The sequence below is a fragment of the Aptenodytes forsteri genome, unplaced genomic scaffold (genome assembly GCF_000699145.1).
Source record: "Aptenodytes forsteri isolate BGI_AS27 unplaced genomic scaffold, ASM69914v1 Scaffold215, whole genome shotgun sequence".
NCBI lineage: Eukaryota > Metazoa > Chordata > Aves > Sphenisciformes > Spheniscidae > Aptenodytes > Aptenodytes forsteri.
The window spans coordinates 599,535-625,061 of NW_008795910.1; the positions used below are offsets into that span (position 1 = coordinate 599,535).

Below are 25,527 nucleotides of genomic sequence, written 5' to 3' on the forward strand. Positions count from 1 at the left end.
CACGCAACTGTCAGGGCAAACTCCCACCAGGTCCCTCACCCTCCCAGGCCAAGCTGAGCATCACCAGTCCACTGAGCTTGAACAGCAGCTGAGCAGGAATGACCAGCACAGCCCCTTTCCCAAGGCCTCCATGGCTCCTCTTCTTACTGGGGCCTCCCAACATGACCCTCACCAGTTCCCACAGCTGAGGTGTTACTGTGGTTCAGCCCGGCCCTGTGGGCAGTGAGCTGGGAAGCATACCTTGGGTTTCCCTGTTGAGCCACTTGTGTAGAGGATGAAGAGTTCGTCCTCCGAGTCACACCACTCGGGCTCGCACTCCGTGCTGGCACTGCTCATCAGCTCGTGCCACCACATGTCCACGGCTGTGTTCCAGGGGGTCTGAGAAAAGCAGAAGATTAGAAATAGGCCCACCCAAAAGCAAGAGAGGGGGGCAATGAGGGGTGCAACCCCAACCTCACCCCCCGATGGACCATCGAGGCAGATGTTCACAGCACAGCTTCTGCCCCAGAGCTGTTTGCTGCAAACCATGCACCAGAGCTGCAGCTCCCACTCCAGAAGCTCTTTTTTGCAGCCCACAGCCACAAGGAAAACCTTTAAACATGGTCTGGCTGCAAGACCTGAAGCAGATTTTCCAAACCACTGGTAACACTGATAAATCCCTCTCAGCAGCCGCAGCCAGGAGAGGGCCTGCAGCAGCAGCTGCTCTGCACTCTCACAGCAAACAGGCTCCTCCTGCCCTCCTGGGCTGCCCTGAGCTGCAGTTGAACAGCAAAGCAGCAAGCCTCACTTAGCACAGCCACACACCCACCTGTCCCGCACACCTTGCAGGGACCCCTATGGCAGCATGGCCCGAGACAAACAGAAACACGTTAGGCTCACACTGCTTGGCCCTGCAGACCCAAAAAAGAAATCTGTTATCTGGATTTTAAGGTAATTACCCTGATAAGAAGTGACTGCTCCAACGCAGAACCACCCAGCACTGGCCACCCGAAGGAGCTGCTCAAGGATGCCAGAGCTGTAACAGAGCCACCAACACTTGTGGCTGGTGGGCAGAGGTCACCCCAAGAGTTGTGCTGGCTAGCTACCTCTCCGGGGTGGCACAGTTCAGTGCAAGACCTATCTCCACCTGACCTTCTTGCCTCTCCTCAGAGGAGCTTGGGGGCAGCTGAGCAGGTAACACTCCCCAGCCTCAGCACAGACCTCCACTTTCCACATCTCTGCGAAGGCAGGCACACTGACCCAGAGCCCTGCAGCTCCCAGCTGGAGCACATCTTCTCCTTGCAGAGCTAGAGCCCATTGCGCAGGCACAGCCTGCGCAGAGTCCCCACAGGTCCCTCAGCTAGTGTGCACGGAGGCATGAAGAGCAGCCACAGGGTCACACAGTGACTCTCTGCAGCCCTAAAGATGTTCGTGTGCCATTTGGAGGCACTGGGACACCACAGCCCAGCACGCAAATCCTGCACGTGTGGTGCAGGGGACACTAGCTGCTTGACAGCTCAGCATAACTGAGCCCACTTGGAAAGCTCTCACGGATCACCAGGGCTCCTGGCTTTACCTGGGGAAGCAGTTTCTACAAGTCTGTTCCACCGGCAAGCTCCCAGGTCAAACAAGCCCAAGGTAGGCTCAACACCAGCCCATCCAACAGTTGCTTTCTTGCATCCCTCCTTCAGGGATCCCTCCATTTTAGCACTCAACTTCCACTGCCCCACGGAGGAGGTCAGACCCATGGCATGGCACGCAGCTCCTGAGGTCAGGCCTGCCTCTGCCTGCTTGCTCGTGGGGTCCTGATGCCGCGGCTCCTTGGATGGGGTGGGCAGAGTCTGCACGTTGGGTCTGGAGCTCCAGGTTTGCTGCCCACGGCATGCCACCACAGCTGGGAAGCTGCAGGCAATCCCTGCCAGCCTCACCGCAAAGGGAAGTGCATTGCAAGAGCTGCTTTTAAAAGGCAGAGAGATGAACCGTCATCCGAACGCTGACAGCACATCCCAGTGGTTCTGCATTTCCCCCCCGTCAGCACACTGATGTGCACTCAGGGGTTTTTATGGATGCAGATTTGTTTCCAGCAGCAAAGTTGGTGGCACTGCATTCACCCCGAAACCATGGGGAGGCTCTGGCCAAGCGGCAAGTAGTATCTATCGCTAACATGCAACTGCTGGTAACTCCAGTTAGGAAGGCACATGTGGCCGTGCAGAGCCGGAGCGGTTAGGAAGGTGGAGTGCCGGAGGGGGAAGCAGGGGGGAGGTGCCACGAGGAGAAAGGCAGTGCTGTATGTAAATACCTTCGGACGGAGTCTCTGTGAGCTCTCAGTCTTTTTTTCCTGTTAAAAATCCACAAAGAGGATGTGAAAGTTGAGAAGCGGAGGATCCACACTGGGCTTTGCACACAGGGAGCTGGAAGCCCACAGGTCCGGATGCTGGGAACCCATCCCAGCAGGCTGGAGAGCACTTGGATCCGGGGCCAGGCCAGGAGGTGCCCTCTGAGCAAAAGCCTGCCCGTTTCCATCACCTTCCCTGGGTACCCGCCGCCTCCGTGGCAGGTCGCAGAGGCCACCCCCTGCACGCAGCCAGCTGGGTACAGAAGCACAGAGCCGGCATACGGCCCACGGACTGTCCGATAGTGTTACACAGGCTGACGGCATGGTAAAAACGCACTCACAAGGGAAAGCAATCCTTAAATAAGTGTCTGAATGAGTAAAGCGGCAAGAGCCAAAGGGTAAGGACCCCCGTCCAGCCTCCTCCTGGGACATTCTGCACAATAACCTCACCTTACCAACAGCAACCAGCGCAGGGACAGGCTTCTCTGCAACCGCCCGACCAGGGAAACCTCACGCAGGAAGACTGGTCTGCTCCAGTCTTCCCACCCCTTTGCAGCTACCCTGCCCTCACAAGAGAAGGGGCAGAGGAGCCCAATGTAACACAGCCAGGCTGGCAAACACCGAGCAATACTCCAATAAAATTAACACAGCTGAACGAGGAAAATTAACTCAAAGATACAGAATCTGCTGGACTTTTTGTTCCAGGGATGTGCACAGACCATCTCTTCTGAAAGCAGAGCCCAAAGCTCAAATGCGCTCCCCAAATACAACCCATTTCTGAGCAAGCAGCAACCTGGGGATAACCCAATGCAAATAATCACCAAACACATAGGGACAGAAGACACCATTGCAAGACACGGAGCTGTTACGTAGTTGAAAGCAACCTGCCTTTTAAGCAGATGAAGGCAGCAGGTAGCCGCTGGGCACAGCAGGACTGCACGCCAGCCTCAGGAGCTCAGCAGGCAGCCACGGCTCCACGACACCTTCTCCTCCTTCCAGCCCCCATCTCGCCACATGCCTCTGGCCCACATCCTTTCATCTGGTTTCAGTTGCAAGGGAAAGCCCCAGCCCCAACAGCTGACACAGTTACTGTGCCAGCTACACAGAGACTGCACTATTCTCAGCATATGATTGTTGTCACATTGGGAGGCTGTGTTGAACCCACGCCACGAGCACAAATCTCCTGTTTTTCCTCTCCTGCTTCCACTGTCACAGCTACAGCACAGGATGGCATTGGTCTTCGCACAAAAGGGGAGACAGATCCAGGGTTAGGAAGGAAAAGTCTTTCACTGGGCAGAGGAAAACGGGCATCTTGTCCTTCTCCTAGTGGCTTTGGAAGATGTACCCCGCTGTGCTCTCAGGGGTCCTGGGGGCTGGCAGCTAACAATGGTATTAAAGGAAGCAGCACGGAGAGGATCTTGGCAAGGTAAAGGAACCATTTTTCAGACCACTTGCAATGCAACAACAGCAAGGAGGGTAGAAAACAGGAACAGGAGTATTCAGGGAAGCACTGCAGTGGTTCTGCACTGATTGATTTGCTGGGCTCAGGCCCATAGCAATAAAATCCCCCCTCTCACCCCTCCAGGAGCATACCTGTACGTCCTGGCACAGTCTCTTGAGAGGGGGAGACTTGCTGCACGTCCCGTCCACCGCTACCTCTTCCCTCCCCAGGTGCTTCACCACGATGCACTTTTTCAAAGGGGAACCCCTGTGAAAGGCAGGAGCTGTCAGACCAGGCTGTTCAGGCAGGAGCTAAGCCTGCCCTTCGTGGGCTTTACAGGCAGCACTGGAGGCAGAGCAGGGGCCCTGAGCTGCTGTTGTTGAGCTAGAGCATATGCCGCCATGCAAATTCCAGGCACGCCATGAATTGCCAAGGGACACCAGCCAGAGGAACAGAGCTCGGAGAATAGGAAAGGTCTGTGCACAGCTTACTGGGGATTTATCAGGCGCGATCCCTACGGAGGAAGCGGGGATCCTACAAGCACCTCTCACAGGTCACTGCTGGGGAGATTCCTTACAAATCCCAAATTTGCCTGCCTGTGACCATGAACAAGACCTCCCACAGCACCCAGGAGATATTAGGTGGCTGCTCCCATCCCTAGGCGTGACCAACTGTCTGTCTCAGGAGGAAGAAAGGCTTCCAAAGCCAGCTTATACATCAAGGAAAAGAGTGGGTGTTTGTCCCCTCATGAGGGCTAAACACAACCTACCTATAATGCAAACAAAATGATCTTATCTCCCTTCAGTCCTGTCAGGGTACCAACATACTGTCTCCATCAGTTAATTCCCAACTTCAGGATCACTTCTGTCCTCCCAGGTATCTTTTACAGACATATAAACTTATGTTTTTGAGTTTTAGAGTTTTAAATGCTTTTAAAGAGTTTGAATTTCTAACATGCAGACTATCTGCCCTAAATTTTCATGTTTGATCTAACCTACAAGACCACATTCAGTCTCATACAAGCTACGCAGACACTGTGTCTGTAAGCTTGGCAAAGTCATTTCACCATGATTATTTCCCTTTCTGTAAAACCTGATGATAGATCTGTCTCTCTCTTTATGGTTTACAGTATCTCAGTGACGGTGCTTAAAAAAATAAAGCAGTTTCACCATATACTTGTGTGCAGTCAGGCCCTGATCCTGTGCACGTGTTGGTGCACATCAACTGGAGTGCCTGTTCCTGTTTACACAGCCATTTCCCAAATTTGAATCGTTTCTGGTTTATTTCATTATTGTTCAATTAGTGGCTTTGGAGCAAGACTTAAGCCTCATCTTGACGTGCCCCACGGCACTGTGTCTGACTGCTCACAACTGATATGGCGGTGCATTATTCCCTCCCACTCCAAGAGCTGCTGCTGCTGCAGAACTGGGAGATCTGCCATGGGCCATAACAATGGTGGATCAGTCCGTCTCCAGCAAATCCTCCCATCAAACATGTGGGCCTTCAGGTCAGAACAGACAAGAGGAAAAGTTAAAAGAAAATATTTTTAAGACGAGGGAGCCAAAGCATGTATTACTTCTGAAAGGCTCATGTAGTGCAGCTCATGTCTGACCTGCCGCAGAGTCTGCCCACCTATGAAAACTTCCATTTCCATTTGTGCAGGAGCAGATTCCGGCAGTAATGCCCTTCTTACAAGGGAATCCGAACTTACTTGTTTTTACATTTCTGGAGCGCTTCATCTGCAATCTGCTTCAAGTTGATCAGCTTGTCCCCTCGATAAAAGGCATCTGCAAAATGATAAGGAAAACATTAGAGGGGCTTCACAGCCAAGGCAGCCTGGGACAGCTGGAAGCAAAAAGCAGTTTCAGGAGGGCAGAGCAGAGCTCATGCACTGGAGTGAGGGAAAGCAGACAGGCAGCTGATGGGAAAGGTTTCCTAATATGCCCTTTTAGCCTAGAGAAACAGATGCCAAGAGAAATGGTGACATTCCTTTCCTGGGAGAGGTTCCAATTTGACCCGACAAGTCTCTTGGGAATATTCTGTGGGGAATAATCCAACACGGCCAGAACACAGATTGCAAAGTTTAGTGGGTCGTTTCCATACCATGGACCTATTAATAAAAACACTATTTTTGCACTATTGGAAAAAACAGTTGGAGAAATGCAGTGGGCTTACATGCAAACACTACCCCTCTCTTGACCCCTTGCTTTACAAGGTGAGAGTTGCAACAGAAACTTCCTTGAAATTGGGAAGGGAGGGAATTCTCATATTAGGACTGTCTCATAAATTATACATCTTGCAAACATCTGGCTGATTTTGAAGAGGAACATGGATGAAAAATGTTAGGAAACGTGTTATTAGCAGCTGGTGACATCATGCTTTACAGGACAAAGTGGGTGGGCTGCTTAGATGCTTCACTGTATTTTCAAAGTGGAAAACAGTACTCAAGCACAGCTACAAGCAGTGCATCTGCCCTGCAGCAGCTCAGCTGAAGCACTGGCCCTTCCTCTTCCAAGTCCAAGTGCATTTGGCTTTTTAAATAAAGACCTTCTAGACAAGCAACAGTAATGGCTCAGGGGCACAGAAGCATGTTTTACCTGCCGTGATGAGGAGAGAACAACCGCAGTCGAGAATCCGCTCACAGAGAGAGTCTGCTGAGAATCCTGCAAACTGACAGAGATCACACAACCAAGTCAGCAAGGACAAAAAGAAAAACCCAACCCAAAAAACCCCAGCAGCAACTGTGCAGTTTACCCATGGTAAACGATACCACCACCAGGCACTGATAGAGAGAGCTAAAGGAGCTCATTCTACAGTTAATACAGAAGAGGGCTAGGAAACAGCACCTTAATTTAATTTCCATCCATCTCACAGTCAGCACCCATCTTTCCAGCTCCTCTCCCTCACTCTCCTGAAAACGAGAGTTGCTCCTTCCCAATAGCTCAGAACCAAAAGCAACACAAAGGGCTTGCTCCTACCACAATGGAGTGCAGAGCGCCAATCCTGGCGCAGGCAAGCATGGCTACAACCAGCTCCAGGATCATCGGCATGTAGATGGAAATTCGGTCTCCTTTTTTCATGCCTGTGGAGGGAAAATGAACACGGCATTTGTCAAAATGAACACATCACATGTCAAAAGAGCAGGATATAGAAAGAAATTAATGCTTTTAAAACCAACATTTATATGCACGCAATAAAACTTCAGCTGGAGTTAGAGCTAAACCAGCCTTGGGTTTTGCCTTTCAAGCCCTGTGGCTCTTGTAAGATTACTGCAATGAATACTCCCCATTCTCATGAGACACAGCCCTCGAAGGAGGCAGAAATTTAACCGCTGACCACTGCTACTGGAAAGCCTCAGAGCAGGAAGTTTTGAGCACAGATTTCCTTGTACAGCTGACATGACCAGCACTGATTAGCTTTCACAGACAGAGTCAGAGACAAATCTCCGAAAGTTTGCTGCAGAGTAAATCTGCATCCACCCTACTTTACAACTGTGGAAGCAGACAGAGAAGTGAAGCATTTTGCACGGAATTACTCAACAGACTGGCAACCACGCAAAAAATGAACCCAATCTCCAAAACCCTTCCCAGTATCCAACGCTAGTATTGCTTCAGCCGCGTACCTTGGCTGCGGAGGACATTGGCGAACTGACAGACTTCGTGCAGCAACTCGCTGTATGTGATTTTCGCAGAATCCCCAGGTTCGTTCCCTTCCCTGGAACAGCAAGGTAATATTTGTTATAGCACAAGCATTACAAGGTAACAGTGACGCTGCAAATTCAGAGGTACTACTCTGGACAACACATGTCCTCACCTGCCCTTCCGAGCACAGGGTAACCAAACCCCAGAAATCCAATCCTGGACTAAAGTTCCCCAATAGCAGGAAAATTTAGTGCAAAGTCCCCATCCCTGTGTAGATCGCTACACCTGAAAGCAATTGAACGCATGCAGTGGAAATGCATGGTACTTTCAGAGAAGCAAGAAGGGTCCAACAGAACCAAAGCTGAGTGCATACGCTCAAGAGCAAGCCGGGATTGATCGCATGGCACCCTTGCTCACATGCACTTATGCCTGCAGATATGTTTGCATGAAACATTGGCCAATGTTGTTGTGCAGCAACACCCAGCCCTTAAATACCTACCATCTGATGGACTGGGATGGAATACCAAGGGCTGTCTTATTTTCCAAGGTCATATATAAATATACTTGTGTGTATTTACTCAGTGCCATGCCTGCTCTACATTCTTCTCTGTGGTCCTCTGTGAGCCAGCTCTGGGCTCCTGCAGCTCAGGTGCCAGTTCAGTGGGACCTTGTCATTAGACACACTGCTGGGAAGAAAAGCCAAGAGCTACACCTGGAGATGGAACAGGAACATCACATCCCCAGGAAAATGGTTTGCTACCAAAGTAAAAACTAGCTAATTTTAGTGTGACACAACGCTTCAGCCATTCAAATGAGGTGGCACTCCCAACAGATCAGATTAACGAAGAATTTTAACTGACTTCACACTCGGCATAGCAGCGGTCTCCCACACCCAGGAAGAAGGGAGACGCTTTCCCAGGTCTCTCCCCAGGGCAGCCAGCACAGAAACATTAGTGATCCATGAAAGAATAGGGGTATCACTCTCAGCTGATAGTCCCCCTGGAAAAGCATCCCCTTGGGTATGTGCAGCCAAACAAAAAACACCACCGTTGCTGGGGAGAAGCCAGGAATCACCTCCATACCGTGTCCTCCCTCAGGACTGCAGCCAGGCTCCGTCTAACTCAGGAACAGAAACCTCACTTTAACATCTCAAACAGTCCAGAGCATACAAAAAAATATGTACTGAATTCTAGCTAAAACTGACCACTGCTCCCCCTTCCCCCAGCAACACAAACAGAAGGAGGGCCTCTGTGATGCAGAAATGCATAAAGAAACACCCTCCTTTCTCATGTAATTCTGTGCCATTCTGTGTCAGCACTACAGTGACCACATGCTCCAATGGCAGACGCAGTCCTGGTGGAAACAGTTTAAGAGTTGGGAGAGCCCCACCGATACAAGCCCTGCGCCTTCTGCCCCGTGTAGGACAGGGGTTTCAGAACTGGTAATTACACTTGGATCATCCCATTCAAAAGCTACTCGTGGATCTGCTGCTTACAAACTTGACTTATCCCTCTTGATACCTAGTTATACTCCTGGCTTCCATGGCGCTCTGCAGTGATTGGGTCCATCGATACCTGCACTGACGTGCACAGGGCATTGTATCTTCCCACTAGTGGCTCCTGAAAGGGGAGTCCCTGCTTGATCCTTTATGCAAGTTTGGCCCCTTTTAAGTGCAAAGAGGAGAGAAACAAGAATACAAAGAAAAAGAAAAGCGTGGGAATGAGAACCAGTGCCCAGGGCAGGCAGCTCAGCCTTGGCATCCGAGCAGTTTCCTCTCCTTTCCCCATCATAACCAAGAGCATCACTTTGAGCTAAATGACATGTGAAACTGTTAGACGAGGTTCCTTACAGCAGGTCTCTCGGCTAGTAAAGAGAAAACAGGGAATCAAGAGCATCTCCTTTTTGATTTTATTACTTCAGGGTCAAAGATCCAAGAGCTGATTTCAGTGCTGGACTGAGCAGCTGTAACTGAACTGGCTCAAAGGAAGAGCATCTGCTTCTGTTGCGTCTGGCTGCATGCTGAGTGCCTTCCCTCACCATGCAGAGGTTTTCCTTGGTGCATCTACACTGCAGGTGCAGCAACATCAAGGCCAGTGCTGTGCAAACCTGCTTGGGTCCAGACATGCAGTATCACTGTGTGTGCAGCTCTGCCCCTCAGCAATGAGCCTTGCTATGAAATATCTCTTAAAGACAATTATAGTGCTTCCAAATGCAAGCTGGAGCATCCCAGCCCACTAATCCCTCACCTGAAGATCTCTGCACTGGGGTCTGCTGGGCACTGCAGGCAGGCCCTGTGCAACCCAGCCCAGCATAAACCTGCAGAACAGGGCAAGGAGGAAGCACATCCCTTTGCCCATGCTCTGCCACAGCATAGGATCTAACTACAACCTTTACTGTGAGAGAAACACATTAGGAGGGAAGACTAGCACAGGCTGTCCCATCTGGAAGGCCTCCCATGTGAGGCAGGTAGGCAGGCAGGCAGCCCATGGCCATCCGTGCTATTTGGGGGCTCGGCTGGGCACTGTAGGTGAAGTGCTGTTTTGGCTGTCAGCAGACTTAGCCAAGGACACAGCAGAAAGCACGCTGGTTCCCCATGCCAGGGAAATCAGGTTTGCCCATCAACTTGGTGGTGCAATACCTGCCTAAGAAGGGAGAGGAAGGCTCTGCTTTGCGTGCAAAACTTGGGAGTTCTCCGACACAAGCCCTTCAATCCCGTGCTCCAAGAACTCCCAGCTCCCTGCCTTGAGCCTTTGCTGGCTGCATTTCTAATGCATCTCCTTAACAGATTCCAACAGAGCCTGGCCATGCCCTGCGAACAGCTCTCCACAGACACTGATTTGCTTCAGGCTGGGACGGTCGCTGCTGCCACAAGATGGGCTGATGGTGGGATGGAGACAGAGCCTATGTAAAAGGCTGCGCTGGGCACCCTACGCTTGCCTGGCAGCTGAGGGGAGACAGCAGCCAGGCCACACCGAACTGCGGCTTCTGGGGTGAGCAGCCCTGCATATCCCCTGGGGGCAGAGCTACGCTGCCTCCTCCACGTGGTACCTGCGAGGGACAGGGACCGGACCTGCCCTGAGCCACCCGGGTGCAAGGCACCGCTCGGACACCCCTGCTCTCCCTGCACACAAGAAGCACATCTCAAATACGCCAGGTCCTCCTCCTCACCAGGCTTCCGAGAGGGAAATTCAGGCCAGGGGATGCACCCGGGCTTGCCCTCAAAGCCAGCATGCACGGGGCACCGCGGAAGAAACGCAGAGCAAAGTCAAAGAGAAGTTAAAACTTTTGCAAAGATTTTCAGAGGGCTTTCAGAGTCCTTTCCATTCATTCGCATGACTGCGAAAGAGCTCCACTAGCATCAGCAGGGGAAACCTCAGGCTTCAGATTTTAAGACAATCTTGTGCTTAGTGGGAAATGAGTCACGTCCACATTTCTACAGGACAAGACGCCTCCTTTCACCGCATCGCCGGCAAAGGCCTCGGAGCAGTCTCTCAAGAGCAGTCAATTGCTTTAAGTCTCCCCGCATCTGAAAATAGTTTGGAGTGCCCACAGCTACACACAGCGGGCTACAGCAGCACTCAGATTGCTCTGTCCTTTTCTCTGGCACAAAAGCCCAGAGAATTTTGTATTTTAGATGGGGCATTTAAAGGAATGCCCACTCGCATGCTACCAAGTACTCTGTGTGTCAAAAGCGACCCTGTAAGCTCCTGGCAGCAAAGTTCTGCAAGCGGCATCTTCCCTTCGGCACCCATCAGATAAAAGCAAGAGCTGTCAGTCCTGAGCCTCTCACACGGACTCGCTTGTCCAAATTAAATGGAAAAAGAAATAAAAATAAAATAAAAAAACCTCAGACTTCTGAAAACATTATGGCAGTGCTTACGTCCATACCTACAGCATGCAGCCCAAGCCCTGCAGAATCCAACATCCCCCAAATACATCCTTTCTTAAGAACCGGTGATGAAAATAGTTGGCAGCGGCACTGCTGCAACTGCTAGCGTGCGATCTTTGATCTAACAGCAAGCCTTCTTCTGAAAGGAAAAACCAATTTTCAGCTCCCCAAACTTCGCAGATACATCATTTGATGAAATACATGACGAAACACAGTTTGAGCCTGACGTTTTCTCATCTCCCTCAAACTGAGTCCTGCATTTAGCAACTAGTAATCCAAAATTTTACAGTATCATTTGAGTCACAGCAGGAATGTATTTGCGTTTTTTAGCACTTGAGAAGCTCATGTTTTACGTACTGCGTGTTGTGTGCACGCTCAGCTGGAGAAAGGCATTTTTTGGCCATATGGTCTTCATGACCCACCCATCAACAAAGTAAACGCAAGTCCTTTAAACTAAACACACAGATGAACTGGGGACCTTCTGAGGCAGGTTTTCTCCTAGAAATCAGTGCTTTGTTGAAAAAGTCAGGTTTCATGCAGAGATGATAGCTTTCTAGCTGCCTGCAGCCATTCATTGCCAGGACCAGATAGCCCAAGGGCATCAGGGACCATCACCACAGTGGTGTGCAGGACAGTGGTGCCAAGGTCTGCATAAAATAGGTCCCTGTCAACATATTAGAGAAAGCACAGGCTCTGCAGAGCATTTATCATACTGCTCCCTTCTGCCAGCATTCAAAATAAAGGGGTCTCCACTTCTGAACAGGCCCTGTGACGCACACAAGCCCCACGGCACATGCCTCCGGTGGCCCCACCAGCCACCTCAGCAAGAAACGATCACATGGAGAAGTCACCCTGGGCGGGGGGGGGAGAAAACTTCAGGTGGGAAACCTGAACACTTATCACCTCCATGGTAAAGCCACACTTACAGGAGGATCATGGACTGACTGCCTGCTCAGCTGGGAGTTTGACCTTGCAGTGCAGAGCTGCACACCTATTTGACCTGGTGCCCATGTAGCTAAATCAAGGTTAAGCTTCTCTGTGTGAGTGACCACATCGGCTAAGCAAAAGATTTAGTGCTGCACATAAATTGTGCAGTAGGGAAAATGGTTTGTAGGAGCAGGCAAGGATTTCTTGAGAGCCACATTAACTCGAGCGTTGACCCTGTGGAGCAGTCAGGGATGCAGAGCAGCAGAGCGGGAGCGGGAAGCTGTGGCCAGATGCGCTCGTGGGTATTTGCACCAAAGCAGGTTAAGAAGTTACTGTGCTCTGCCAAGCATCAGGGCTGACTACAGGACTTTTCAAAGCACTGGTCTGCTTCAACCACTCATCACATAACTAAGCAAGCCTTACATTGCCCATCCAAGCAAGCTGAGCCCATCTCAGCTGTAGGATAACAAGCAGTAGGGAGGGGTGGTAACTTCTTAATCTGCTACAGCTCGGTGGCCAAGAGGATGCGCACTTCCCAGGGTACCCAAACAGACCAAGCAAAGCTGACCCAAAAGTGAATCAGCAATGCTGTTTGGTTTCTCTCTTTCACCAGATGTCTAAGTAACAATTATATGCATAATCTGTTTGAGTAACAGATGAATACAGCTTCTCTGTGCAACTCTGCCTCAGCACTTGCACAGAGCAGCAGGAAGCACAGGTTGCATCGGTGGGAATTATGGTTTTCAGGGTAATTGCCAATGAAAACCAATTGTGGTTTGCAAGGGTTATAAACACCACTAAGAGAAGCTGGTGTACAGGAGAAAATGATGAAATGAAGCCAAGCAAGTGAAGTGTTACACATTTTCAAGATCTGCCAAACCATCTGCAGATTCACAGGGAGCCAAAGCCTGTATGACCCCTGTAAACACTCCCACTGAGGACCAAAGAGGCTGAAGATCATTTAAGTTTCTCCTCTAAGCTCCTGTGACCACATTACCCTCAAATAAAAGCACTGACCCAAAGTTAGCAAGCACAGCTGGGGTGTGGGGCACCTGGAAGGTAAGTTTTCAGAGCAAAGAAAACCACCTCAAAGCCACCAGGTTTCATTCCTTGACCAATAGAGAGGCAATGGCAGCCCACAGAGCAGTTTTGCCTAATGCAGGAAAAAGGCTCTGCCTTTTAGTTCATGGAAAGCACCCTTAAGGAAACAGGGACTCCCAGTCTGAAAATGATGGTGGGACAGAGAAAGGACCCTTTCTCAGATGATGCAACGTCATGGGGAGAATTTGCACAGTGGGGAACTGCAGAAAGCCTCCACTAGAACAGAGACAGAAACTGTGGGAATGTCCGCCCTAAAACATCTCTGGTGCCATCTAAACTAAAACACACTCAGAGCCCAAAACCCCTCCTAAGCATGGGACCAAGCCGGTGCATGAAAGGCACGAGATGGAGTCAGCAAGTTCTCCAGCTCCTGCTCCACCAGCAGCCTGTCCCCAGAGCATGGTATGAGAAGGAAGGAGCTTTCCTCTACCGCAGGCTCCTGCACGGTGGCACGTCCTCACATGCAAGGTCACTGGGGGCAGCCAAACGAGCTCACAGCTTCCTGATCCACCCCGTGTCCAAAATTAGAGCAGCTGAAATGCCAGGCAGAGCTTGGCGGGGATGAGCTCCTGCCATCTGGGGAACAGGCTCACGTGCATGCTTCGTGGGCAGCGAGAGCCCCAGGCCTTTCTGATGCCTGCGCTAGCATGCACGGGCTGCATGCTCAGCTACCCCGGCTATCAGCTGCTCACAAACCTCCTGCTGCCATTTGGCCTTGGCTGTTCCCAGGCGACCCAGGAAACCTGTGGCCTGAAGAAGAGTCTGTCCGGAGCCAGCATGGTGGTTTGGGAACAACAGCCGCCAAGACTGAAAAAATACGATTTCTCCCTCCAGCCCCAGTCTTGCTTATCCCATCTGACACAGGAACAGCACTCTCTCAAGTAGAGAGAGCCCTTTAAAATCTGTCCTTGAGAAAACAGATTACGCTGAAATGTGAAGTTTGGAGAGACCAGCTGTGCAAGATAATCAGAAAAAGACACCATTTCATTGGAAAAAAATGCTTGTATCTCATGGAGTGTTCAATATGGAAACGGTCCTACAGATACTGCCTAAAGCAGAAGGGTCTCCAGCAGGGTCTGCACCACTGACTCCAGGAGGGAGCCGGGGGTGGGGGGTTGAAGCAGGTTTGCAAAAAACCTTCATGAGAACATTTCATAATAACGGGACAGGCTGCCCAGCCCTGCCCATGCTTACTGGCACCTATCTCCCACCACAGTAATGCATGGCAGCAAACACCCAAAGGAGTTCTGGGAAGGCTGAGAGGCTTTTCAAGTAAAAGGTTTACCGGAAAGCTCAGCCTCTGCGGTCCCTGCAGTCATGCTCGAATCTTGTTGCATCATAACAAGGATCAAGATAGAAGTTGTGTAATGATGTTCAGAAATATTTGGCAGCACTGAGAGAACACTGTTGAGTAAACCTGGCAACAGAAATCCCAGAGAAAAGAAAAATCTTATCAATTTAACAGCATCACCTTCTAAAACCATAGTTAACTCTGAGACCTGCATTAAAACCACCCTATGATTTTCACCTCCAGTGCCCCCCACACACACATAGGCAGGGCTGAACAAAGCTCCACTGTCAAATCCATCTCTGAGCCAAACCATCTCAACTAAAGTTGACCACGTACCTAGGATGAACGGGTTCCTATTGCTGTAAAGAAACCCAAACCAGGCTGGCAAACAGCGCTGTGCTCTGCAGAGCTCCATGCACTGTGTCCAGCCCCCGATGCCCATCCTCTCCAGCCCAACTGACTCAAATGCAGGCATTACTGTGCCTGTATTTTACAAAACAGCTAAAATGGAGCATATTTCTAAAGGGACACTGGGCCACCATCTGCTTTATGATCAGGGAATTGGTCTTCTAACCACCTTTAAAAATAGCCATACGGAAATGCAGCCTACGAAGAAAACACCGAACACCCTGCATGGTTGTTAGTGTCCCATAGGAAAAACCACATCAATCTTTCTGCCCTTCCTTCTCATTAAATACATTCTCAGCTATGCTTTCTATTTGCAGCCTTTCAGAACCTGAACAAGTACCAGAGGCATCTAAAGAAATAATATTTATCTTGTGCAGTCCAACCACTGTTCACTTCATCGTACCCTGAGCGACGCCTACAGCACAGAGCCCAGCTGGAGGTGGACACTGCTCCAAAATCACGTTTGTTTATTGACCCGCTAGAATTCCCTCCAATTTTCCCACTCACCTGCCAGGCTACACCCTAAAATCTACTTCAAGCCCCTTTCTCTAGACAGTGAGATGCTCAGACATCTCTAAAGGAACCGACACCTCCCAGCTTACACTGCGGCTAGTTCATCAGCCAACACAAGCAAGCGAGTAAAGTCAATGTGGTAGGGTTTGAACAGCCTGCATTCACACCTGAGAGCCAGAACACTCAAGGGTAACAGTTTTAAAGAAGACAGGGTCAACAGCAGTCAGCAAGCCCCTCTTCAAGGGAAATCTACTATTATTTTGCCACATTTGACAAAATAAGGCAGTTTACAAGTAATACAGACCACATGTAAATACCCCGGTGATGGTGTCAGCAGCCATTCTGCGCCGACGGGTATCTGCTCAGTGGCAAGGGGAGTTTCTGCTCCTCTGTGGCTTCATGTTTTTCCTACTCGCTTGATATTGAGTAACCATCAAGTCAAGAGGATACGCATTAATTCTAATTATGTTCCTACTTTCTTAGGTATTTTACAACACAGGAGAACAGCCAATGAAGAAAAATGATAGCTTTTTACCTATTTTATTTAGAGGAAAGTTTAAGATTTTTAAACAAAGAAATTTTCAAGTTTTTTTTAAACAAAATGATTACATGGTGTTGCAAGCAGAGCTCATATGCAAGACTTAAGCAGTAGGTCACTGAGTTTGGCTGACCTCAGCCAGCACTTCTATCCCTGCAAGCCAAATCCACAGAACGCTGCAGAAGAATGCAAGTTTGACACCAGAGGAAACATTTTAGATGTTTTAGATATTACCATAAGTAATATTTTTCACAGGAGCATGGACTATTTTTACCAGTCCAATGGGAGGAGAGCTTACTTCCAGCACAACACAGCTATTCTTTGTTTAAACAATCTGCAGTCGGGCTATGAAACATATCCTGGACGAAGCTTCTATAAGTAAAACAGTCAATAAGCCACCTGCAGCTGGGGAATGCCCCATTTTGGGAAATACTGCATCTCTGGATGGAGCGTACTGCCAAATTTTCAAGACCTTCTAGAAACACTGAAAGCTGATTTCAACAGAGGCTCAAACAATATCCATCGAGGCCACGATAGGAAATTAAACTTTTAATCAGATTTTGGTGGACATTTCAACTTCATGCCTCAGAAACCTCTACAGGTGATATCACCTGCTGGACTGTCATCTCGTTCAATTCAAGGAACATGTCTTAGAAGATGGTCAGCGGCAACAGGAATGCAAAACATGCTTCACTATCAGGTACGCAGATGTGAAAAAGTAACCAGGAAGACCATTGATTTCCTTGAGGGATTCCCCTAAAGAAGGGAGGTGACATCTGCGAAATGATGGGCTTCGAATTTACGGAGAACTGCCATGGCTCACGATTTCGTATCACACCACATTTCGACATTTACAACACATGATGCACAGAAATGTAAACAGAGAACTGAAACTCTGCTCCAGCCATGCACAACAACTCTGACGCAGGGCTGGGCACAGAAGGAAATGGCAAGCTCATTGCGCTGGTGGGAGTCAAGAGGTCTCGTCAAAGCATTGGCAATCAATACTACAGCCTAACAGTTCTGGGCACAGAAAGCCCACCAGGCACAACAAATGCAACTACCCATGAGAAAAATGCCGTGCTTGGAACAAGAACCCACTCACACCTCTTTTGGCAAAGCCTGATCACTTTGTCCCCTGTAAATGCCGCTACTCGGAGCAAGTCTCATCCACATCGAGCCAAAGTCCTTGTCCACTTCTGCTCCATTCACATTAGGATGCCAAGGAAGAACACACAAGCCATTCACACAGCTAAAATAAAATAATCAGGTTTTCTAGTCCAATGAGCACACTGAAGGCTCTGATCTTCCATGTCCTGAATCTGTACAGGAGTTCACCATCCTCTGCCCATGAACTCTATTTATCCACCCCAAGTTTCACCTCTCCTGCCAATACTCACAATATGCCATCATTGCATAACCATGGTGCCCCTCCCAACAGTAAGCAAACTATTCATAAAACATATCAAGGTGCCTGTAATATCTGCCAGCATTACAAGATACAAGTTTCATAGACGTGAGAAAATCTAGGAGCTATTGTCTGCGCACACCCCCCCCCTCTACTCACCCAGCTAGTTACTGTGCAACCACACACCCAGAACCATGCAGAAAGGTGGCTTTGGATGGGGTATAAGCCAACATTTTAAGACAGGGGTGCAAGAAGCAATTAATGAAAAATTATTAAATCCTTTGTGCTGGATCAACAGAACCAGACCCTCTGTCAGAGCAATGAACAGCATGAGGGAAAAATACCGAATAAGAACACGAAGGGAGCCACAGGTCTCATTTACACGGCAGTATTGCACTTCAGCACTGGGATGTTCGCAGCAGCTCAGCCAAGACCCTCTTAGACTAAAACAAAATACCATGCTGGGTCAGAACCAGGGTCCGGTGTTTTGTCTCCAGGAGCAGCAGCAGGAGATACTGTTTATGGAGGGCACATGAGCCCGGCCACCATCAGCAGTGCAGTTTCAACACTGATCCCTGGGGGACCCGCTGCTGGTCCTGAAAAGTGACCATTAAAAGCGAGGAAGCAAAGGGAAAGGCTAAACCAGCTCCATAGAAAGACCTTTCTCCCATCACGGTTAAATTAATTTCTTGAACAACCCTTTGTGGGAAACCTCACTAAGGCAGTCTGAAAACAGCCGTATCCATGTGCTCAGTGCCACCCACCTTGCACTTCAGCAGGTCTGCCAGCAGAACTTCACTTTACAGCAGCTCCATCACCTTTCCCAGCAGACTGCACTGGTCCATGCTCACAGTGACCCCATTCCACTGTACCACCAGGGATGCAAGTTGGATTTACCGGTTCCCAGGACCCCCTCTATGGCCCTCTCTAGATATAGCGGGGCTTGCAACTTCCCAGTCCTTGGCACGGCAGTCCTTTGCAATAACACACAGCATACCCTGGCCAGCAGCTCTGCAATTTCACATTCAAGTTCCTGCAGTCCTCTGGGGCACATGCCATTTAATCCTGGGCACTTACTGACCTCCAACTTGTTTATCTGGTCAAATATTTCATGGATATTCCCTTGTATTTATATAAACAAAAGCTGTATCCCTGTCAGTAGCAGCTACCAAGGGTTTCAGAGCAAAAGGCTGGGAGCAAAGCTGCTCCCCTGATTCAAGGGTGCTGCCAGCGTGTGTTCCCAAGCAGGAGAGCTTAGACAACCCCTTTCCTTACTGCTCAGCCACAGAGCAACCACCCAAGTGCTGCTCGAGTGCCTTCTTTCTTTACAGACTTGACTTAACAGAGGAGGAAAGTCCCATTCGGCCTACAGGAGCAGGATTACACATTATTTGAGCTCAGTAAAAGCTACTTCCAGTGAAAATCTTCAATAATGCTGAACGCCCTCCCATGGAGGCACAAGTCCAGGGGTGCTTCTGAATGGGCAAAACCACAGGCACTGTGTAATCAAGTAGTCACCAACCTTTAATAACTGTCCCCTTCCTGCGTTGCGCTGCAGAGTAGAAAAGTGGGAGGCTGAGAGCACTTGCTGCTCCCTGCTCCTGCTCTGCATGCTATGACAGAAAAGGCTCCGCAGAGCAAGAACAGGGCTTGAGATCTCCGAAACATCAAACCAACCATCCTTCCCAGCATCTCCCTGCAAACCAGCACGCATACCTGACAGGGATGAGTCAAGCTCTGCTTCCAAGTCAGCCCTCAGAAGGGAAAAACAATTTCAAGTGACTCCGTGCCTGCCAGCTGTCTAAGTAATGTGACACTCAAAACCCTGATTCACAGCATCCGGGAAAGCACACCCCACACACTGGAAGCCCACAGGACACTACCTGTCTGAAGAAGGTATTTTGCTGCTCTCGCGTATCTAGTTCATCCCTTTGGCACAATCGCTCACCTGGTAACTATCTCTGAGATTTCACTAGTAATAAAGAGGACATAGGATGCAGCACACAAGTGCAAGCCATTAACAGAAACACTTGGGAGATATGACAGGAGAAAACTGGCAGATGCCAGGTCCCAGCACACACACATATAGCCTTTGGAAACAAGCTTCAGACCATGATCCCTGTGTTTTCCAGTCCCTCAGGCCAAACCAAGAACCTCCAAACCCTTAAGCAGGCATCACCATGCTGCCCTGGGGCAGCACAGTTTTCGTATCTCATCTACAACTAAACCCACAGTAGGACAGAGTGATTACATGAAATCAGTTAATTTTAAGTCCAGCATGGCCTTGCTCTAAAGAGCCCACAGCTGAAGATGGAGACTGCATCTACCAATAGAGGAAAGCCAGGGAGCTACACCTGGGGACAAGCTGCAAGTCCCTCCTGTCCCAGTTTGCACTTATGAACACAGCGGCTGTTTGCACTACTGCCACAGCATTAGCCATACTGGTTGGTGACTGTCCCAGAACTGGGAGAGGAAGAATTCCACCAAAGAAATCAGGAAAGCACATGACCTGGATGTGTCTGATACACAACAGCTACTCCCTCTACTCCTTAATACCAGGTTTCTATTGATGCTCCCACCATTCCCACTCTTGCACCTCCCACGCAGCTCAGAGTCAGAGAGGGTCCCACAAAGCAGAGATGTTCTCATTTGGAGGTACGAGAAACACTGCTATAAAATATTCAGGCAGATGCAGCCAGTTTTGTGAACCCCCTCCCAGGCTGCAAGATTTCACAAAACCCACCAGAAGACAGCTACACTTTCTGTGATGGGAAGCTACAACTATCATTGCCCTTGAAGGATGGTACAAGATCTATAGCTTAATAAAATGCAAGTACATTCAACATATTTTATTACCTACTTTAGGTGCACCTAATCTGCCTGATTTCCAGAAGCAGAGCATTGTACTGTCCAACAATGCTTCCAACATAATTAGTATCTGCCAAGACCACCAATCTATCACTCCACTCTCAGCACACGCAATGGGGATATAATATGGATTGCTGAGGATGCACCCCAGAAAGCCTCTCATTTTCAGGGCTGAGTGGGGCCACCCCCTTTCCCACAGAGAATCCCCATCAGGGAAAGGAGCTGTGCTGAGCCTGGTAGTGCTGTGAGCATAAACCAAACACATGGTAACTTTTCCGTAACGCTTCTCACTGCTGCAGAGCCTACTCAGATTCCCCTACGGAAGCAATCCCTCCACAGTAGTAACAGGGGAACAGCAGCATTGGGTACGGCTGTTCGGTAGCACCTGCAACATAGCTTTGACTGCTCTCAGCAGCCCACAGACATGTGCCTGCAAATGTGTATCAGTAAATGCAACCTTCCCAGTGGTGAATTTTTGTTCTTTAAACAACCTGTGTTATTTAGGGATGTGCTTTCACTACCAGAATAGTGTTGAAAGAGGCTGCATCACTGGAATTATGACAAGTCATCCAGGAAGTTACCAAAGAAATGAAGAGTCAGTTTGGCGCAGGACACTCCAAAGTCCTGAAGCCAGCGGGAGTAGCAGAGCTGCGTGCATCGTGTAAAAGCTGACTACAATTAAGCACTTCTGAAAGTCTTGATGTTAACAGCCAGCATCCTCAGTCACAGCATCTGTGCATATGACAGTAATGGACGACTGATACCTGCAAAGGTGTCTAAAGAGAAAAACAAAACACGGTGCTGATCTGGATTATGCAGACCAAGCACTTTGCTCTCAGCAGTTTAAGGCAAGACTATTTCTGCAAACAGAAGAGGTCCAGACCTTTACAGCAGAAATACAACTGAAACACAGCTTCATCTGGCTTCATTCTCGACTCTGGGACCGCACATCCCAGAATGAAGCACTCCATGGTGAGGGACAGCCACCAGATCGAGGTGCACTGGCAGCCCGCAGGGGCCCCAGGAACCAGCAGCTGTGGTCTTGTCCCATTTGGCCCCAGCAGCACATTTAGACCAAACCAGTGTGTGACAATCTGTATCCTCCCTGGAAGGCTGCTGTCCAAAAAGTATTTCCAGCTTTCTAATAAAAACCTCCAGAAGCGCTCCCGAGTACTGTTCTGCTTTTTTTTTTTTTAAAAACACGCTCTATAGTTGTTTTTTTCCTTACAGAAAGATTTAGTGGAAGAAATATCACAGCTACACCCCCTAAATCCTTTAGTACACTAAAAAAACCACACCTTCTCTATTTTATCATTGCATGTCATGTTTGTTCTAGGCCCAGAATGGAAGGAATAGGCAGTTATTCTTTTGTTTAAACAAAGCTCCAGTAAGCTCTGGCAGTCTTTACTGTCTTTGTTCCTCCTTTCTAGATGTGTTATTTCATATGCAAGCATAAGAAAGCAGAAAATTGATATGCTCTTCCAAAGATGGCAGAAGCCAGCAGCACCCTGCTAAGCCCATGCACCTAGGCTACAGGGAGGCTAAAAATAGCGTGCCAAGTTGTACCTCCTGCCCCTGTCCCCTGGTCCCACCAGGCACCACCAGCACTGCAGCTGGGCTGACTGGATTGAGAAACAAAGGCAAGAACTTAGTGCTTCAGCTATGCACAGGTTACATAGAGAAGAGGCTTCATCCAAGTACTTTCACATCCTGGGGTCTAATTAGAGAGAGTTTTGCAATAAGTGTTTTACTTTTTTAATTCCCACCTGGTTATATTTTTACCTCCACAAGCTGCCCACACTGATGTTTATGAGATTATCAACAAGCATTTCAGCATAGAACTAAGGGTTTGCCCATGCGACACAGGTATGCCTACAGCACGGTGAAGGCATACTGTGCTCCTGCTCTAATTAACGCTACCCACCACAGATGAAGTCCTCAGCACTGCTTGAAATCCCCTGCAAGTGCCCTCAGAGTTCCAGCTAGTTTGTCCAGTGCATTTTGCCTGCAAGGCATGCAAAAGCCAGCGTAGGTATCTACCTGCACAGTAAGCACAGCATTATTGACTACAGCCTTTCAAGCAATTATGAAAGAGATTCCACTTTTGAAAGCAGCACTTTATCAGAAACATTTCCTGGAGCTTCTGTTCCTTTTTAGGCCACATCAGCAATACCAAACAGAGAGAGGAATCAAAAGCAGCAGGGGCAGAGATACTTGTAACATCCACAAGCAGCAAGAGATACCATAGTGAAACAGGCAACGGGGAAAACGCAAGTGTTTCCTACCGACTCAGGATGGTCGTTTTGAACTACATAGTCCTAACAGCACCAAGAGGATGATACTGCAACAGTAAACATCACCTATGTACAAGTTCTGCAGTATGAAGCAATCCCATGTACTGCCCTTTGTGCTGAAGGAGTAATCCCACGTGGCTTGGGATTAGACCCTCTGAGCGGAGCAGATTTGGGCAGTCCTGGACCAGCAGTGATGCAGGAACCTCCAGAGCAGCTTGGCCGTAACAGATCCGGATGAGCTGCTTCAGTTCCTTCCAGTCCATGCAAAACTCCAGACAGCCACAGCCAGCAGCGCACAGCAGCTCCGAGTTTTGTCAGGACCCATCTCTTCTCAGAGACACTCAGTAATGCCTGGAGACATTATTCACTTTTTCCCTAATTTCTCCTCTCTGAAAGCAAAGACTGCGATCCTGTATCTTTTCAAAGCTCTCAGCGCCACGCAGTCACTGACACCTTGGTATAATCTCAGCACCTTTTGCTATCTAGCAAAATAGACATTCTTAGAAGCAAGCAACTGGCCATTTAAAATATCCAAGTTTTTCCTAGGAATCCCCTTTGGCTTTCGGAGGCTTTCATTTCCTTTTTGACCTTTCACAGTGTGACAAGTCTCAAGTGTTTTAGGAAGGCAGGCTTGTTCAAATGTGAAAGGACAAGAAGACAACAATTAACATTTTGTTATTGAAGAAAAGCACGTGTCCAGAGGGGCATGTGCATGCTCCTAGAAGAATAATTTAACAAGTTGGAACCCTTAGCTCTGCTTCCTCAAGACCTCAGTGCCACAAGCTCGCGTATCAGTACCGCACACGTGTTCAGCATGCCTCTTCCGTCCCTCCCACCGACATTCCCAGCTGACAGCTCCAGACACCCCAGTGCCAGGTCACCTGTGACAGAACCACGCCAGGAGAGTTTATCCCAAAATAGTCAGGGAAGACTGTCTGCTAAGGAGGAAGAGACACCTTATTTTTCAGCACTGTGAACACCACGACTGACAGACACCCACCATTTTAATATCCACTGCAAGTTTTGCTCAGCATCACAAATACACCCACAAAGGCTGCCAGAATAACTAACAAGAAAAATCTTCCTCAAGACCAAATTTAAGCTGTAGGCTGCTGCCTAACTGTCACCCAAAGATTTACATGCAAGAAGAACAATGTACCCACTCCGTCCATTAATCCCAGCACAGCTGCCAGCCCTGGCCTGCCAAATGGCTTTGTTTGCTAGCACACCTTTACCTGAATGGGTTTACAAAGGAGTTCTCATTCAGAAGCTGCAGTCATTTTACATCTGAGTGAGTTAGAGAATGTACTTAACTAGCAGGGAAGTAAATACTTTCCACCATTTCACCTGTGTCTCACCAATACGATTATTTGCTATGCAGTAAGTGTAATTCTTTTACTGAAGCAGTAGATAGAAACTCCAGTACAAGCCCAATTTTACAGTCACAGCCAGAACTACACTGGTGTAAACATGTTCCTTCCTGTAGCAGGGTAGCCCCTAGTCACCTTTACGCCAGCCACACATGGGGGGGGACTCTTCAGCTGCACAAAATCACTCAGAGCAGCACAGTTGTTAATCGTTAGAGCATCTGGTATTTTTATTGCAATGACAGTAAGGTTTCTCCAGCTGCTCCACTGAAGGGAGTCACCATCACCCAACAACTTATTGCATCCTAACAAGCGGTACATTTAATTTTGCTTCTGTACTGCCACATACAGTCATACCCATGCAACATAAATGCATGCTAGTTCAAGGGAAACAGCAAAACACACAGGTGGGCAAAGCACTGTTCTCAGTTTGGGGACACAGCTGTGGTGCCAGCTGAGCTAGTTCTGCAGGGGAGCATTAGTTCTGGATCTCGGACATCACTGGTGAAACCCATTTTGCATCAACATGAAAACTTCAAGTTTCACATGGCTTTTAACACTAGTAACTACTCTGGTAAAAAAACCACAAACATACTTCAGATAGGGCTAGAAGTTAACTTTTCTTCGCAAAGACTGCATAGAGAAGCCAGCCTTTGAGAGCGCCATGGCATTATCCATGTTCAAGTACAAGGAATCAATATATAACCTCAGGTTTTAGAAGAACCTTTCTGCCACAGGAGTGGAAATTTGCCAGACCCACAAGACATGAAAACAGGAGATCCGGGGTTAATTTGCTTTTTGCTGTTGTATGTTAGCTGTCCCTCATCCCATGTCTCTACCTACACCTACCTACTTCACAAGGGAATTGCGGCACCTGCCTCAATACCATCTGACTGCTCTTAGCTTTTAGCACGTACAACTGCAAAGGCAGAGCTGGAAGTCAAAAATTCCTCACCACTGCGCTGGGCCACTTCAGTGCATCCCAGGATGGGCAGAGAAGCTCCATTGCACAGCTCTTCTCAAACGCACGGAAAGCAAACACCTGCTGTAAGATTAAAGCCTCCCAGGTTTTACCATGTTTTAATTCACCTCAGCAGAAATCAACACCATTTGTACACTTTGGCATGATATTTACACACGTTCTACACCATAATAAAAACAGAAATTTACCAGTAAAAAGCAATTTTGTCCCCAAGTTTCTTCTCGTTGACATTTCTGTCCAGGAGGTTGTAGCAGATGTTGGTGGTCGCCCCTTTCATCCACTCAATGAAGATCTTCCCCTTCGACACATCAAAGTTGTATTTCAGAAAGGGTCCCACATGCTGACTCTTCCAGTAAAACTCTTTAGCAACGTCACCCCAAAATTCTGCAAAGGCAACGGCCAGAGCTCGTGACCCAGAAAACAGGCACGGGGAAGGAAGACAACACTTGAAGGAACGAGAGGGGCAGCCCCCACACTCCTGCACCTCACGCGCGGGGGGCTCGCCGCGCCACAGCGGCCCCAACGCCCCCGCAGCCCAGCCGCCC

The 25,527-nt window shown here is 48.9% G+C and overlaps 1 protein-coding gene across 1 annotated transcript in view; it reads right to left on the reverse strand.

Moving 5' to 3' along the window:
* ACSS2 (acyl-CoA synthetase short-chain family member 2) overlaps positions 1-25,527 on the reverse strand; it is a 67,113-nt gene that overhangs the window by 7,835 nt on the left and 33,751 nt on the right. The window contains exons 6-13 of the mRNA XM_019473476.1: positions 25,171-25,366; positions 7,378-7,469; positions 6,734-6,837; positions 6,353-6,425; positions 5,467-5,542; positions 3,908-4,022; positions 2,279-2,317; positions 241-378 (exon numbers count right to left, since the gene is read on the reverse strand). Of these exons, the coding sequence (XP_019329021.1) occupies positions 241-378; positions 2,279-2,317; positions 3,908-4,022; positions 5,467-5,542; positions 6,353-6,425; positions 6,734-6,837; positions 7,378-7,469; positions 25,171-25,366 (833 nt within the window). The remainder of the gene's footprint in view (positions 1-240; positions 379-2,278; positions 2,318-3,907; positions 4,023-5,466; positions 5,543-6,352; positions 6,426-6,733; positions 6,838-7,377; positions 7,470-25,170; positions 25,367-25,527) is intronic.